The sequence below is a fragment of the Balearica regulorum genome, chromosome 11 (assembly GCF_011004875.1).
Source record: "Balearica regulorum gibbericeps isolate bBalReg1 chromosome 11, bBalReg1.pri, whole genome shotgun sequence".
Classification (NCBI taxonomy): domain Eukaryota; kingdom Metazoa; phylum Chordata; class Aves; order Gruiformes; family Gruidae; genus Balearica; species Balearica regulorum.
Window position 1 is genome coordinate 13,680,967 of NC_046194.1, and position 10,664 is coordinate 13,691,630.

Genomic DNA, 10,664 nt, shown 5'->3' on the forward strand with positions numbered 1-10,664 from the left:
CATATCAAGTCCTGATTTTCTAGTCCATACCACATTCCGATTCTCATTCACCACCATTATAATATATGTTAAATCCTACACAACAGGGAATGTTTAATCTAGATGTAACTCTGTTCCTGCTCTTCTCCACTCCCATGAAGATTTTTATTAGGCTTTGTAAAACATTTTTGCTACAAGATCTAAATTTGGAAGATGATAAACTACCTAAAGGCATCTTTTTTACCTTCCATTTATAAAACTAACCTAACCAACTAAAGTGGTACATGGATTGATATTTTTCTTTCTGCTAAGGATAAACTATAAATTTTCTTTCCTCTGAAAAGTTGTTGTATTCAAAACAATTAATGAGAAGGGAGCAGAATCAAAACAAATGCTCCTAGCTTTATGTGATTGTTCCTCTAAGCATTTCAGTGTTAAAGATCTCAGAATCCAACTAAAATTTAAATTCTGCTTCTGTTACTCATGCAAAAGTATGATGGAGGGACTATTTGTATAACAGAGGGAAGGAGGATTTTGTTAGACAACAAAAGACGGGAAAAACTTTCATTAAAAATAATAACAAATTGTTGAGGTCATTAGAAAACATTACGGTTTAACTACTTTATAGATTCTCTCTCATCTATACAAATGATCCGAAAGAGAATATTACAGGCACTTAACAAAGTCTAGTTTCAGAAATACAACAGTACCAAACAATTTTATTAATGTTTCATACAATTTTTTCAGTCAATGCCGGCTAATATTTTGATGTGGCTGAAGGCAAACAAAATTCATAAACAATAGCTTTCTGTGTTTTACATTGGACTAGACGTTATAAGTTACTATCTTAATTATAAACTAACCTAGAACAGTAATGATCGAAGCAGGGTAAAACCAATACATCTTGTTTTCTTTACTTTATTTCAAAATAGAGTGATTATAAATACATTCTTGTTATCTTTCCTTCCCAACTCTTTGGATGCAACCAAAAAAAAAAAAAAATCTCACTATGCTCATTTCATACAATATCAATGTACAAATCATGCAAAAGATATTATAGATATTATACCACCAAGTTCTGGATGTGTTTTGTTGATTCTGAAACATTTGTTAGCATTATTCACAAGGCCATGCCTTTTATAATTTATATCATCATTATGGCTTTTTTAAAAAAAATAATTTAAAAAAGATTTTTTATAGATTTCTGTATTACTGTCAATCTTGAACACTAAATGCAAAATGTAAGTCATCTAATGGTCTTGCGTTCTTGCACCATGGTAGTTGCTTTCTCATAAAATCGCACAATTTTTTTCTTTTTCAAGGAAATTATTATACTTTATTGATTTTATTTTAAAATGGAAACTTCTTTATAATACAATGAAGACAACAGATTATGTTAACACCTTCACTGATTTAGTTTATGTCTATGGGTCTTAACAGCCATTTTACAAGCATGGCCACTCAAACCAATATAATGAACAGATAGGTCTGTTAAGCTACATCCGAAGAGTCACCTTCCCAGTTAGACTGACTATAGATTTGAATGGACATTACACTAAAACTGCTGTGCAGACACATACACTGTTTCAAAATGTGGAGGAAATAAACTGACATTTAAGTTGTAATTCAAAGTAACAATTTCACAGAAATACAGTCTTTTGCCAACTTCTGCATTCTTCACTCACACTATTATGCCTACATATTGCACCATATATGTAAAACATTTAGGAACAATTTCTACAAGAAGGTCCAGATTGTGCAACCTTTATTGATGCTGGTGAACCTACACCCAACTGCATAATCCCAAAAGAGTTACTGGGCTCTATTATACACAAAGTTTCTGAGCTGGCTCTTTTTGAAGTCAAGGACAAAACTCTATTTAAAACCCACTCTTGGGCAGGTGTTTAATTATTAGCTCATGAATAGTATCTCTGCACATGATTTAGGTTGAGCTTAAACGCTTTACTGGATCGGGACCTCAATGAGCAGAAAACTGTGAACCAGTGTAATGATACAGAATAACGGTTCGGTTCTTCCTCTCTTGATCAGTGAATAGAAGACCTCAACGTTAAAAAAAAAAAAAACACAAAAAAAACCCACAAAACAAAACAAAAACCCCTCAATTTTTTAGCTAAGGAAGGTATGATCATTTATCAATGTTCTTTTAACTCAGGGCAACACAAGTTATAAGCACATCAGCTTTAACATCACCTAAAAAATACTAACTTATTTGCTATTTTTGATATTTTTAACGCATGCCTCTCAAGAGAAGGGTATGGGACATGACAGTCTCTGACAATGCACCAAAGTGTGTCAGAAGCCTTATGCCTTGGCAAATCCCGGTGAATCTTGACACATTCTCAAAGCCATGCAGCACTGTGCAGACCAGGCACAGAGACCCATTGTTCTCATCCTACTGATGGAGCCATTATAGTCTACCATGTCAGTGCATCTCTAACACTCCTTAATCCACAAACTCTTGACACAATACGCTCAAATATTCTTATTCAAGCCTTGGTCATGTATTGCATCACTGGGCAACCAAGAACTTTTAATGCTAGAAATGCATATGTACATAGCATCCATGTCCTGAAAATCCCTATGACATCCAGAATGAAGTCAATTATTGTGCATGGACAGCAGCAGCTTTTTGAAAGAAACTCAGCCATTAATTTACCTGTTATAATTTTATTATCTGAAGTTATGTATATACTTTATAGTATGGAGAAAAATAATAAAACAACCCTCTAAGTTACAAGAGCATAAACAAATGTCTGAAAGTGGAAAAATGTCTTGCTTTGCTTTCTCTTAAAAGAAGCAATGCCTTTTTTTTTTTTGTAAACTTTGTTAAAAATATACTTCAGGCTGTTTGCCAAGTATCATTCCAGAAGAAAAATTTCACAGCAATGTCATAAAGCCCTGAAATTAGAGGTTTATAATGGAAATAGCTGACACAGCCTTCTCCACAGTATTATTATTGGCTCGTGCTGAAATATTTGCTAGTTTCAAATTCATGAAAAACATTCATGTTTATATCCTACTAATCTTAATTGATTTATGTATTGATTAAAAAGGTAGTGGTGGGGAAGGTTCTGGAAGCAAAGCAGATAGAGGGTCTTATCCAAAGCACATTGAAATGAATGAAAAAATTCCTATCCAAGTCAAAGAACTTTCATTAGTCTCACAGTGTAGATTTACTATATGATGCTTTACCAATTTATCTCCATTCTCATCACAAGGTACCATCTATCAGTGAGATACAGTGGGGATTTTCCATTCTCCTTACTACTTTTTTTTCCTAGCTATTCAGATTCAGCTTTCACAAAGGCAAGTTTTTACTCTCTAGCTATGAGCTACATAATACTCTGAACTGAGACCACTATATTCATTTTACACTGTGGTTTTAAATAGACATGATTTGCCATATTGTTCACTGTTCTGATCATTTTTTTCTGACTGGTAGAAGCCAGACAGATAAGAACAGACAACTTATGCACATACAATTAAAATATTACCCTTACCATGAATTCCTGTAAATACTTGTAGTGAAAACTATTTAGATTAAGCTGTAGAACCCTGAAAAGCAAGACAACTGATGGCAAAAAATTGCCTGAGACACGATACTAAAAAACTAATGATTCTATTTGAAAATGCACCATTGGTAACAAATCTGAAATAAGATAATATGCTAATTTTACAAGAATAGTACAGAACAATTTTATTATTATTATATCTGATCACTTAATTCTGGATAATTCTATACATTACATCCCCAGTTTCTGTTTGGTATATTGTTCTGGTTTTATTTATACTGAATGATTAATGCATTGTGATCAAGAAAACAAGTCAGGCATATTAAATACATATTAAGGACTACATATTTTTTCTATTTAGTATACAAAGTATTTCATAAATATGAATTATATTACAAAAATAATTTCTGCTACGCTCACACAGTAAGCACTTTGACAATTTTGGACAACCTGTTGGGGTTGCAAGTGTTTCACATAACTGAGAAGGAATTCTAGTTTTAATTGGAGATGAGTCTTACAACAGATTCTGCATAAACATCAAATATTTTCTTCAGATGCCACAAATACTGCAGAAGTCAGTTTGAACTATTTTCTTTCTTTTTTCTTTTTTAATTGTATGTATAGACATGTATGCTTCAAGTGGTCCAATTTATTTCATAGGTATGTAATGCATGGTATATTTTAAACAAATATTTGCACAATTTAACATTATAATTCCAGTGGTTTCAAGATGCAGGCCATAAACGTAACCAATTTACACATACTATCGAATGTTCTCTCTTTGCATGCTTGTTACTTTTCAGATAATCGTTAAACAGTGCCATTACAACACCACAAATCAAAGGATTGCTTCAGTTCCACCAACTTAAATCCACGTGCAGGATGAAGGACCCAGCTGAGGTACAAATACCAGTACCAGGTTTCCTGTGTTTGTTCTAACAAATCACAAGGAGACGATGGTTTTGCATTTAAGGTACAAAACATATATGCCTCTTGAGGTTAAATTCAGTGTAACGTATATAAAGCATCCCTTTGGCAATAGAGTTTGCAGTATCCCTACAGGATTCCACAGGGCATGAGCTTTATGTAGTAAAATCTATTAAGGAAACTCTCCTCTACTTGACAAATCATATGCAGCTACAGTTAATCAGACACCCTTGGATACACCTGCCTCTATGCCTATCAATATAATATAGTATTTGGAAGTTAAAAGTCAACAAAAGGCACTTTCATCATTAAATAAATGTCCTCTGTAGGCAATAAGATTGCATGACCTATATTTTATTCAAAGCTGTTTGTTCTTCAAGGACTTGTAGGTAGTCAGGTGAACCTTGAAGTTTAGCTTTTAGTTCAAAATACTCACTTTTTCTTTGTTCTACTACAATTTTACTATGATTACCACCTATTAGAGATTTCTTGGTCTTTTTGTCTTGTTGTTTCTCTGGATAACGTATTTCAAAGCCACTGACCCCTATGCTGTTGTATTCTTTTTTGCTTTCAAGAAAATTTTGAATAAATACATTGGAATCCCTCCCAGGGAATAACTCATCCAGTTCATCGATTGTGCTAAGTCTTTTTCTGGTGTCCACATGCAATAAATCTTTCTCCTTGTCATTAATATTTCTCAGAATGACTTTTTGCCCTGGTGGGTCAGCAAACGTGAAGCCTGTTTCAGACTCTTTTAAGCCACAGGTATGACTTTTGCTCATCTGCTCAATGGTTTGAGGAATGAAGGCCTCTGCACCTAGTCCGTCTTTTTTGTTTGACTTGTGATCGTGCTTTCTTAGCTGCAGTTGCATAGAACTGCATTCTTGATTTCCAATCCCTTCATGCTTTACAGTTGGTTTTTTGTTGCGCCGAAGCACAAAAACAAGAAGACAAAAAGCAACAAACACTGTTAAAATAAGCACAACTAATATGCTTAAGATTAGGATGGACAATGGAACTGGGCCACCAGGAGGACTGCGAACTGGTCCTAGTGGTGTTGTAAAAGTAACAGCGGGCACAGGACTAGTGAACAGAGCAGATGGCTTGTTTAAAAGTTTAGGACAGAGGATCTCATTTTTCAGAGACTTAAGTTCAACGTTAGCAAACTGTACAGGTGTTTCACATTTCAACTCCTTCACCACAATACCTTCATTTAGCTTTTCAAGCCACAGTTTTAAAGCAACTAAATCACAAGTGCAGTCCCATGGATTACCTTCCAAATCAATCTGTGTAAGAGACTTTAGCTGATCAAGAACGCCACTTACAGGTAAATACATGAAATGATTGTTCCTCAGATTCAGTCTAGCAAGTGGTGCACCAGCAAAAATGTACGCTGGCAAGCTTCGTAGAAGATTGTTATTCAGGTAGAGCAACTGCAAATTTGGCATTAAGTCAAAGGTGCCTGCTAGGATTTCTTTGATAACATTGTATTCCAAATACAGATATTGCAAGTTGTGGAGGCCAGCAAACATTTCTGGGCTCAGACGCTCTATCTGATTGCCATTGAGATACAATCTCCGTAAATTTGTAAGGTTGCGGAAAACTTCTCCTTTGATCACAGAAATCCTGTTGCTGCCTAAGTGTAGCAAATCCAGCCCCTCAAACTCAATGAAATCTGTAGTGTCCACATCCTTAATATAATTGCCATTTACATGCAGTTTCTTGGCATTTAAAGGTTTTGGTACAAGTTCGGCCATTGACTCTATATTTCTTTCTTGGCAATTTACACTTAATCCCAAGTCTGAAGGATGCGTTTTGCAAACACAGGGGATTGGACAAGGAGTTAAAGGAGGCACCCTGGTCTGGTAAGATATGATTTGACTGAGATTGCGATTAGATAGTGCTTTGCCTGCTACTATCCCCGAGATCTTCGAAGGATTTGTAGTCTTTGGAGGTTTTGTGACTAATCTGTGCACTGATGTTTGAGTGGTGTGGCCGTTCGGTGTGCTATAACCGGGCTCCAGCTGTGAGGGAGGCAGAATGCGCACGTCAAAATCACTGCCTGTCCCCATAGAGCATAGCTCTTGCTTGTTGGTTTCTTTCAGCAGCCTCCCATACAAGTCACTGGGTGTTTCACAGATAGCTTCTCCAATGTAGATGTTATAGGGCATGTTCTCCAGCCATGCTTTCAAAGGCAACAAATCACAAGTACAATTCCAGGGGTTGTCTTCCAGCTGCAATTCAACAATTCGCCCAATGTGTTCCAGAACTCCAATGTATGGAAGCTTCTGTATTCGATTCCCTCGTATATCCAGATGGGTTAGAGAAGCAAATCGAAAAATGTTATCGGGAAGGAATGAAATCAGATTGTCATTAAGGATCAGGACTTTCAGCTTGTGAAGCTTATTGAAGGCTCCCCGTTCAATAAACTTGATTAAATTGTAGTCAGCTTGGAGATACTCCAAGTTCTCTATGCCAAGGAAAGTGTCAGCTCGGAGAATCTTTAATTCATTGTTGTTCAAGTGCAACTGTTTTAATGCACTAAGACCCATAAAGGCCCCTCCCTCAATGTTCTGTAACTTATTATTACCCAGTTGCAAGGACACTGCATGTGTAAAATTAAGAAACGTATTTGGATATAGAATGATTAGCAGGTTGTTTTGAAAGTTGAGGTGGTAAAAATTAGACCATGGTGGTTTAAGCTGATTTGGCCTGTAGACTGCAACCTTCTCACAGTTGACATAGAGTACATTCTCAACTGACACACAGGAGCAAACATTGCAAATTTCCACAGATATATCAGCATCTGCAGTTGTAGAAGAAACTGGAGATGACAGAACCAGAAGGAGCCACAGAAACATCTTCTTGTGATCAGCAAGCAACCTTAGGCTCCTGAACAAAGATAAAGAATCTAAAGAAGAAAGAAGGAAAGAAAAAAGAAAGCATTTTTCAGTTGTCATTGTTCCAAAATGTCATTTGGGTTAAAAATTGTATTCCACTGAGCTACTGTACCTGCCAAGGATTGTAGATAAACTACAAGCACTGAATTTAAAATAACATGAATGATTTTAACAACCAAACAAATACACAGGAGCTAGAATGATTTCAAATACAGAATGTAAATCTCTGTGGACAAAACACAAATAACTCTGAGATCTGTCAGATATATTTCTCTTTCTTGTATGTGCCAAACATGCATAACTAACAAAGTAAAATAACCAAAGGAGATTCCAATTTTATGCATATTTAGTCTCCTCAGTCCTGCACTGCTCATATGTTGCTGTGAATTTCAGAGATATTAAACACAAATGCTGATGTTATGCATGCCCAAACATCTGGGTTTGGATAGCACAATATAGAAAGGATGAAGATGCAGACACAAAAAGCAATGTCAATACTCAATATATGTATTTATAGCATGAACACATACAGATCATCACTACGATAACAGTGAGATTCACTCAAGGGATACATAAGCATACACACACATTCTTTCTGTCACTTATTACACCTAGTTTAAATAAATAAGTGGGAAAGTGATTGGAGAAATACAATGAACTATCCACAAAACAAGATGATCAGCACTGTGTGACCAATGGAAATACACAGATTTGGAAGAAGCATGCACAGGCATACAACCCCATCCCCAGGAATAACAACAATACCCTGACTTTCAGGGCAAAACAAAGTCACAATTCACCAGCCTCACACTACTGAAATCTGAGAACAACTTTTTTTTTTTTTTTTTTTTTTTTTTTTTTTTAAAAACATTATGTAATTTTCCCTTATCCCTGCACTGATACAGAGGTGGCTTTCAAGAACCCTTCACATATAGTCAGGCCAGCTGAGCTGCCATTTTTTATGCAACAGAACTGGAGTCACAGCATTTCCTCTGAGTTAGAAGGTAGCTTTTTTTGTTATTGTTGTTAAACACATCAGTCAATAATCAATACATTGCTCCCCCCACCTTTCCCATTCCCCCCATTTCCTATCTTGTCCCTTTCATTTCCTGCTGTGGTAAGCCACCGAGTTGGCAAGAGGGACCCAGGATGGAAGTGGAGAAAGCAGGAGCCAGCTGGAGGGAGGAGAATCTGGCTGGAGGGAGCCGCAAGGAGGGGAGGATGCGCTGGGGGACCTGGAAGGGAGGGCAGAGGAGGGAAGAAGGAAGGGAGGACAGAAGGACAAGGGGGGGAGGGAAAGCTGAGAGGAGACAAGGAAGGAAGAGAGGAAGGGATGGATGAAAGGGTCAAGGAGGCCGCGGAGAGGGACCAGGGGGAGAAAAGCGAGCGGAGCAGTTGCTGCTCATCCCCGCAGGCTCCTGACCCTGGTCGCAGCGAGCGAGCCCACAGGGGCAGCCCGAAGCCCCCGCGCCCCCACGGCTCCATCTCCCTCTCCTCCAGACGTCGTCCCCCCGTATCCCTGCCTCGCCCACACTCGAGTCCCCTCTTCTTCCTCAGCCCCGGGGCCGCGGCCGGTGCCGAGCGGGCACACTGCGGGCGCTGCGCGGGGCTGGCGGCGGGTCGGCGAGCCCGGCCAGGAATGCAGGCACTACCGCAATTTTTTGCCGCAACCGGCTCGGCTGGTGCCGGCTTCCCTCTGTCGCGGGCGCCCCGTCGCCCTCTGCCTCCCGGCGGGGAAAGGCAGGAGGGACACGGGAGCACACACACCGCACGCACATGCCGGCTGAGAACGGGCACAGCGCGGCGATGCAGCCCAGCATCCCTTCCACCCTTCCTTTGCAACAAGGCACAACCGTAGTCCCCGCCGCCAAATGCTCCCCTCCTTCGGCACCTGTGCAAAGTCCAGCCCGCAGCACATTCACACACCCCCTTCCCCCGGCCCCACTGCACAGATCCTGCCCCCCCACGCTCCGCGGTTTCTCCACACCTCCACCGGCTTATCCCGGCCGCCCTGCCCCAGTCCCTCCGCTCGCCCGCTCCCCCGGAAAAGACGACAGCAGGCAGCGCTGTGCCGGGTGCCGCTGGCCCGGGGCTCCGGGAGGCGGCCGGCTGGCGGGGAGAGGCGAGCGCGATGGCAGAGAGGCTCCGGCAGGAAGCCACTGTCGCCTCGTCCCCCGTGTGTCCCGTCCGTCCCCCCCCCCCTTTAAAATAACAGCAGTAATTGTTATAGCAATGAAAACAAAGCCTTCGGAATAATTAAAATAAATTAACAGGCCAATGTAAACGCAGACCCGCCACGTCCCCCCTCCCCGCCCGCACTCACACGCCCGGCGGGGCGGCCGGCCACCCCCGGCGATAGTCCCGGCGGCGCTCCGCGGCGAGCCCGGTACCTTCCCTACCTCGGCGGCCGTGGTCGCCGCAGCCCCACTCCGCTGCGCTCCACCGCTCTCCCCTCGAGGTCTCCCCTCCGGCAGCTCCGCGCCCGCACCGAGCGGCGGGGGCAGCCGGGCGCCCGCCCGGGCGAGCACCCCTGGCCGCGCTGGCCGCCGAGGCGCGGAGCAAGGCGAAAGCCGGCGCTGCAGTACGCCGGCGGGCGCCGCCGCATGCAGCAAGCGTCTGGCTGAGCCCTGCCCCGACTCCGCGGTCCCCCGCACACACGCGGGGAGAGGATCCCTCTGCACACGGGCACCCGCTCCCATCGCACTGCTCTCGCCCACCCCTTGCACCCAGAAAGAGCCCCCTCCCCTTCGCCACACGCACACACATATGCACGCACGCACCAAGCGCTGCTTTGGAGGGGAAGGAGACGCCGCTCCGGGGGAGACATCCCAACGCATCGCAACCGCGAAAGCCTCTCCCGCACGCCTGGAGGCGCGCCGCGCCGCCGTTACCTTTCCCGGAGAGATGCGGGGCTGCGCCCCCGCGGAGCTCAAGCGGGTGCGGCGGGGCGGGAGGCGCCCCCCGGGGCAGCGAGAACGGCTGGGCCCCGGTGCCGCGCCGGGCGCCGCGGGGCTGCCATGGGCGGCGCGCAGCAGCTACAAGTGCAGCCCGGGGCACCGCGGGGACGGGGCCATCCTGCCGCCGCTCGCCCGCCCGCCCGCCCGCACAGCGCCTGGGTGCGCGCCGCTTAGCACCGCGGCTGGTAAGAGCGGAACGGGGGAAGAAAAGGGAAGAAAAGAAAGGAGTCTCCCCCCCCCCCATCTTTTCTGACGATCCCCCCTCCCCACACTTGAAACAAAAGTAGAGGTGGAAACTGAGTGGGCAGGATGGTAACATTTGCTGCATTTAATGTGAATTTCAATTATGGAACAAAATCGCTCTGAGG

At 42.7% G+C, this 10,664-nt stretch overlaps 1 protein-coding gene across 3 annotated transcripts; it reads right to left on the reverse strand.

The window, feature by feature from the left end:
• Positions 1–204: 204 nt before the first annotated feature.
• SLITRK4 (SLIT and NTRK like family member 4) lies at positions 205–10,365 on the reverse strand. Of its 3 annotated transcripts, none has more exons than XM_075763421.1 (2): positions 10,231–10,365; positions 205–7,350 (listed from the first exon to the last, which is right to left on the reverse strand). In XM_075763421.1, exon 2 carries the CDS (start codon positions 7,298–7,300, stop codon positions 4,787–4,789), a length of 2,514 nt encoding a protein of 837 aa, XP_075619536.1. In that variant the 5' UTR covers positions 7,301–7,350; positions 10,231–10,365; the 3' UTR covers positions 205–4,786. The 3 variants fall into 3 exon arrangements, with proteins under 3 accessions (XP_075619536.1, XP_075619538.1, XP_075619539.1); XM_075763423.1 differs by having other exon boundaries at positions 10,120–10,231; XM_075763424.1 differs by lacking the exon at positions 10,231–10,365 and adding an exon at positions 9,739–10,045.
• Positions 10,366–10,664: the final 299 nt, after the last annotated feature.